The following is a 6,642-nucleotide window of genomic DNA, read 5'->3' as shown; positions in this document are numbered from 1 at the left end:
CCCAGGAGATGAAGCAGAAGATGGAGCAGAGTCTGGAGGAGTTTCAGACCAGCATGATCCCCCTGACCCAGAACTTCCAGACCCAGCTGAAGCAGAAGACCCAGGAGATCCAGCAGAACCTGGCTCCATACGGAGAGGAGCTGAAGGACAAGCTGGACACCGACGTCCAGAACCTGAAGAAGCAGCTGGCTGCTCTGTGGGAGTCCTTCACTCAGCTGACCCAGTAAACAGACCGTCTGCTGCTCAGACCTCCACAGAAGATATTTATTCAAACTTTAACCAGTGTTAATTTTATTAAATAAAACTTGATGATGAAGTTCTGTGTCGCAGGGTCGTGTTGTTTTTCACACAGATTGTAATTAAAAGCTTCACCACAAATCTACCATGATGAAAACCGACTCACACAAAGGAAAAAATATACATTCACACACTAGTTCTTCCCATAATGCACTGCAGCACCATGTCTCCCTCGTGCTTGAACAGACACTCGACTGAAACCTGGTTTAACTCAGGACCCTGTTCAGAGACACGAGCTGATGCTAAAACAAAAACAACAGACTCTGAAACAGGAAGTGAATTTAGTGGAAAGTCTCTCAGGAGTTCTGTGCTTCATCATTGTGTTTAATAATGTTCTGAGACCTCGTCCAAACCTCGATCTGTGGTTCAAACCCTAAACAGACTTGAATTCAAAATAAAAGCACTTCCTGGTGAGACGAGACGGACTGAAGCAAACGACCGAGACGTGAGGTTTTTGTAAGAAATGGTATTTATCAGTTTCCCAGAGGTATATACAGTCATATATATACTGATCCAAATGTATGTAACATAAAAAAAAGGCAACAAAACAAGTGATGATTGTGAAAGTGACATACAGCACACTCCCTCCCGTTAACTCGTTACTCAACACATGACGATGATTTCATCCACTGCAGCTCAGACAGAAACAGACTTTACAGTAAAAAAGAATAAAATCCAAAACAAAAGGCGACAGGCTGAACTCAGACAAAGAGCTCTGTGGTTCTGTAACGTTACTACGAGTCACACCGATCACATTCTGTTACACTTCTGACCAATCAGGCGATTAGAGGGTTAAAGTCGTTAGATTTACATTAGTACCTTTCATCAGTCTAGAGGAAAACAACGTCACGGTTAACGGCCCAATCCGCCGAACAGGTGGTGGACAGTCCGAGGTGATGGGACACAGTAGTGTGGAGCACATGGCAGAGTCTGTTCGTCCAGAGCGAGTCCGTCCGCCGTCCGTCCGCAGGTCGTCGCTCAGTCCGTCTAACCGATGGTGACACCGAAACCGCACTGGAACTTGTTCTTACGGTGGTTGAGGAAGGAGCAAAGGACCAGAGAGAGCGGCAGAGGGAGCAGCTTCTTTTCTAATGTGGCACCGACTATCCAGTTACTGTCTACTGACCCTGGAGACACAGACACCAAGTCAGATCTGCTTCATCAAAGATAAGAGATAAAAACACTGAATATGTGCAGACATGTCTGTTCCCCGTTTCCTCTTATAAAACGTGACACGAGGTCAAACCTGAATGACGGTCTTTTTCATTTATATACAATAAATATAATTAATGCAAAACATGTGTCACACCCCTTTAACCAGACGACGACGTCTCGCTCTATTCAAGTGTCGACTATCAGCTTTACAATAAACAAAACAAAAAACTGTGTTGCCTGGATGAAAGAAAATATAATGATATTATTATTATTGTATATAACAAATATAATGAGGCGTCTTCCCACCTTTAAACTGTAGGTTGGCTTTAGGAACATCTAGCTGGTAACCGAACGACACACTGGTGTCCTGCATGCGAGTGCTCGCCTCGAACTCCACGCCGAGCTGCAGCTGTGGAGGACAGGAGGACAGGAGGACAGGAGGACGGAGTCAGAGCGGGAGGGAAACATGAAACAGTCTGATGAGCGGAGAAGGTGAAGGAGGTCGTCACCTGGTCGTTGGCTTTGTGGTAGTATGAAGCGTGAGCTCCCGCTGAGCCGAGCGTCATCGTGGCGATGTAGTTACTGCCTGTGGGGGGGGGGGAGGGGTCCGAGTGAAACCTCCAGCTCTATCAATCCAAACTACACAGTCACAATAACCTGTGGCTCACCTGTGTACCTGCCCACGAATGACATCACAGCCCCCTCCTCTCCTGGTCTGCGGTGGTAAACCAGCTCCCCCCCCAGAGCCAGAGCCGGCGTGACAGACTGGAGGTAGTGTGTTACAACAATACCTAACAGGGGGACAACAGGGGGACAACAAGGAGACAACAAGGGGACAACAGGGAGACAACAAGGAGACAACAAGGGGACAACAAGGAGACAACAGGGGGACAACAAGGAGACAACAAGGGGACAACAAGGAGACAACAAGGGGATAACAAGGGGACAACAAGGAGACAACAAGGAGACAACAGGGAGACAACAAGGGGACAACAGGGAGACAACAAGGGGACAACAAGGGGACAAAAGGGAGACAACAAGGGGATAACAGGGGGACAACAAGGGGACAACAGGACAACAGGACAACAAGGAGACAACAGGGGGACAACAAGGAGACAACAAGGGGACAACAAGGAGACAACAAGGGGATAACAAGGGGACAACAAGGAGACAACAAGGAGACAACAGGGAGACAACAAGGGGACAACAGGGAGACAACAAGGGGACAACAAGGGGACAAAAGGGAGACAACAAGGGGACAACAGGACAACAGGGAGACAACAAGGGGACAACAAGGGGACAACAAGGGGACAACAGGGACAATAAGAGGTGTTCAGGTTCAGATAATTTCTTTGTTGTGGTTGAATTAGAGAACTGTAAAAACATTTAAAATATGTTTATACAAAGATTTAAGACTGACTGACTGACTGCTGACTGACTGACTGACTGACTGGTGACTGACTGACTGACTGACTGACTGACTGACTGACTGACTGGTGACTGACTGACTGACTGGTGACTGACTGACTGACTGGTGACTGACTGACGACTGACTGACTGACTGACTGACTGACTGACTGGTGACTGACTGACTGACTGACTGACTGAATGAGTGACTGAATGAGTGACTGACTGACTGACTGACGACTGACTGACTGACTGACTGACTGACTGGTGACTGACTGACTGACTGACTGACTGACTGACTGACTGACTGACTGGTGACTGACTGACTGACTGACTGAGTGACTGACTGACTGACTGACTGGTGACTGACTGACTGGTGACTGACTGACTGGTGACTGACTGGTGACCTACCAGAGCCGACGAGGACGTCTGGGTTTCCCAGTGTAACAGTTGCAGTGAAATCTTCTCCCCTGAACTCGGCGTCTCCCTGCCAGTTCACAAACTTGTTCTGTTGAGTCTGAGGACAGAGACTTTCAGAGTTTCACATCACAACACAAAAGATACTGGAGGTTTAAAGTTGATAACAATATCAACTATTTAGATTTTTAAAAGAAATCTGTCGGTAAATCAGCTGATCATTTGTTATTTTTACATAAACACACAAACAATTTCGATAAAGATCTTTTTAATTTGTGGTTTATTCCAGCACTTTGACACCAGGACACTGTTTCTGAATTTATTACACTTCAATAAGACGAATCTGTGCTGAGCTCATTCAAAGCTCTAATAAAAATCATGTATAGTGAGAAAAAGAAAAAGAGAAATAAACTAGCAGAGTAAAGACGTACTATAATCAGAGTATGGAGGAAATGATATTAATAAAATGAATCATTAACTGACCTGGAAGGCCACTTTGGATCGTATTCTGCTGCTGATCTGGTGGATGATCTGGGCGTTGAGGCTGCCACTGTTGTCCATGTCTCCCACCATGACTGGAAAAAACTGAACAGAAACAGCAGCTCAAAACATAAATCAATATAAATATAAATGTCTTACAGATGAGAATCACATGACTTCACTGCTGCTCACCTCTGCTGGACCCGTCTGCTTTGCTCCAACATACGTAGCACCGAACCTGTAGGTGGAGTCACCCATGGTGCTCAGCAGCACCGTGTGATTCACCTTAAAGGAAGTTCAGACAGTTTCAAAAATGGACCGTGAACACGTTTGCAGTTTCCTTTCTTTGGTCTGAGCCACAGTGGAACCGCTGAGACGCACTCGGTTCATTTCATCCAACACTGTCCAGAGCTTTTAAAGTTCAGTGGATGTTTTCCAGAATCCCACAGAAAAACCTGAGCTACGAAGACGTCACTCGCTTCATGAATCTATGTACAAGCAATTATTCAAAGTGACATGTACAGGGAAAAAACTGATAAACGTCTGTTCCCTGTTGGTAAGAAGTTCTAGTGTAGAAGGAACTGGACTGACCTGGAAGTGGTTGCTAAGGCCTTTGTTGACAACTAGCCTGACACCTTCCATCTGCATGGGGAAAACCTCTGAGGAGAAACATATCAGATGAGGTTCATTCAGGTACACTCAGGTATTTTTGATGTGAACTTGCTCAGTTTTCTCCATTTACCTTTACATTTGCGATGACACTCGTCAAACGCTCCGGGGTTAGGTAGAGAGTTTTCTGCCTCCTGCTCCTTTCCGGCTGCTGCCCCGGTAGGGGGTATAACTGAGGAGACCGGAGGCATCCCGAAGCCCGGCGGCACCATCAACCCGGGGGCAGCAGCACCGCCGGAGGTTGGTGGCGGAGGGTTGGGGGAACTGGCAGCCAAGACACTGCCCATGCTGAGAAGACAGGGAGGAATGGAAGGGAAAGGGATAAAGACAGAGAGAAGGAAGGAGAGGGACTTAAACAAGGAGAGAAAACCACAAGAGTCAACAAACTCTTCTAAATGATTACAACTGAAGAACTTTAGAACGGTGAAAAATGAAGAGACTTCAATTCTGTGTCAGGTGGCAGAAACGGGACGTACACAGATTTATTCACTCGACAAGTCACAGCAGCTGAACGTCTGAAGACTTCGTCAGAGCCGATTAGTTGATTATTTGAACTACAGAAAATGTATTGGCAATTATTTTGATAAATCAATCAATGGTTTAATTTATTGAGCTCTCTTGTTCCCACTCCTCCAGTGTAATGATTTTCTGTTTTACATAATCGCAAAGTGAATATTTTGGGATTTTAGACTTCAATAAATAATCAATTACTCAGGAAATCATTGACTGTTTAATCGATAATTAAAATAATCATTAGTTGCAGAACTAGACTTGGGTGTATAAGGGTATAAACACCAGTGTAAAGTCAATATAAATCTAGTCTACATCCATTAAATCTGAGTCTAATCATCTTGAATGATGGACTGGTTACCATGGCAACCATATCTGTTTGTTATTTAAGGCACTTGTGAATCAATCAAGAGCCGGGTCAGATGAATCAGAAATTCAGTTTCCAAATCACAATTATTACTTGGATCTTGACGTGAATGATACTTAAAAGTCAGAAAATGGTAATTACATTAACTCCCATATGACATGAACAGGGTATAAGAGGGAAGTAACAATCAACACAAATAAAGGCTAAATTATATACAATAATTACATAGCATAAATAAAGAATATAAAATATGAATAAATAGTGGGGAAAAAGAGACTAAGGATAGAATATACACTGTTCAATGGTAGTAATAGACTATAATAGACTGTACATTAGTGCAACTCAGCTGGATATGTTTATATAGAGGCTCACAAACCTTCAACAGATGTGATTATTATGTGATAAATAAAAGTCCATGTGAACAGTCTCTCCTGTTAATTATTATATATATTATATTATTGTCATTGTTCAGTGTAGAAAGCTTATTTTACAGCTACAGACTTTATCAATAAACTGAGTCACAGGCCACAAGCTGAGGAGAATCTGCTGAGTAAACTGATCTTCATGTGTGAAATTGGTGGAGTGTCCCTTTAACCTTTCCCACATCATGTTCATTCATTTGAAGGTGGAGGAGGAAGCAAACACCGGCTGCCGTAAAGTAAAAAAATAACGTTATATGACGGGAATCAATTAGAAAACAGTGGCCACTAAGTTCCCCGTTTATTAAATGTATTTAATGTTTTGAATGAAAGCTAGTATGAAACGTTAGCTAAGCTAGCTCCTTGCTACCGTTGGGTTTAGCCTCTGAACCAGCAGCTAACAGCCGTAAAACAGATCGCTGCTGCTGCTGAAGGAAAACGAACATTAGCTCGTCAGATAAAAGCAGCTAAAATAACAACATGTTCCCGGTGAAAATTAACGCTTTATAAAACACCGCGTAAACGTCTGCTACTCACGTTGTGCTTTCCAGAGGACGATGCAGCCGGAAGATGAATCCAGTTGCACCAAAGAAGAAGACACGAGTGACGCGTACCGCCCGCCTTTTTTCTCTAAACGCGTTTTGATTGGATGACGGGCCGTGACTCGCAGAAATGATTGGCAGTAACACCTGTCAGTCATTTTATCTAGCTGAAGAATCAAAGGCGTGGCTTCATATCGATGCCGTAATGTTCCTGCTCAAACACTATTGGCAGATTAGAGTGAGGTTGGCTGTAAAGGGGCGGGACGTAAAATTCTGAGCTCAGTGATTGGTGGAGAGCTGAGACGTCAGTGGGTCGCTGTTTGAAGGGCGGGTGTAGTGAAATGTTTATATGAAATACCTTCAAGGTCAAATGGCAGCA

At 44.2% G+C, this 6,642-nt stretch overlaps 2 protein-coding genes across 2 annotated transcripts in view; one reads left to right on the top strand and one right to left on the bottom strand.

Annotated features, from left to right (window-relative positions):
• The window catches only part of LOC111661085 (uncharacterized), a 1,211-nt gene extending 895 nt beyond the window's left edge, over nt 1-316 (top strand). The window contains exon 5 of the mRNA XM_087176129.1: nt 6-316. Within this exon, the coding sequence (XP_087032255.1) occupies nt 6-227 (222 nt within the window). The 3' untranslated portion in view covers nt 228-316. The remainder of the gene's footprint in view (nt 1-5) is intronic.
• A 432-nt stretch (nt 317-748) lies between these two features.
• Nucleotides 749-6,306, bottom strand: tomm40l (translocase of outer mitochondrial membrane 40 homolog, like). The gene is made up of 10 exons (XM_023414552.2): nt 6,259-6,306; nt 4,499-4,713; nt 4,348-4,415; nt 3,949-4,041; nt 3,760-3,861; nt 3,271-3,376; nt 2,121-2,243; nt 1,962-2,038; nt 1,759-1,861; nt 749-1,424 (listed from the first exon to the last, which is right to left on the bottom strand). The coding sequence occupies exons 2-10, from the start codon at nt 4,710-4,712 to the stop codon at nt 1,285-1,287; spliced, it is 1,026 nt and encodes a 341-aa protein (XP_023270320.1). The 5' UTR covers nt 4,713; nt 6,259-6,306; the 3' UTR covers nt 749-1,284.
• Between the last annotated feature and the right edge of the window lie 336 nt (nt 6,307-6,642).

The sequence above is a fragment of the Seriola lalandi genome, unplaced genomic scaffold (genome assembly GCF_002814215.2).
Source record: "Seriola lalandi dorsalis isolate HSWRI2012SDOR001 ecotype SW California unplaced genomic scaffold, Sedor1 jcf7180002054533, whole genome shotgun sequence".
Lineage (NCBI taxonomy): Eukaryota > Metazoa > Chordata > Actinopteri > Carangiformes > Carangidae > Seriola > Seriola lalandi.
This window is presented reverse-complemented; position numbering and strand designations above follow the sequence as displayed.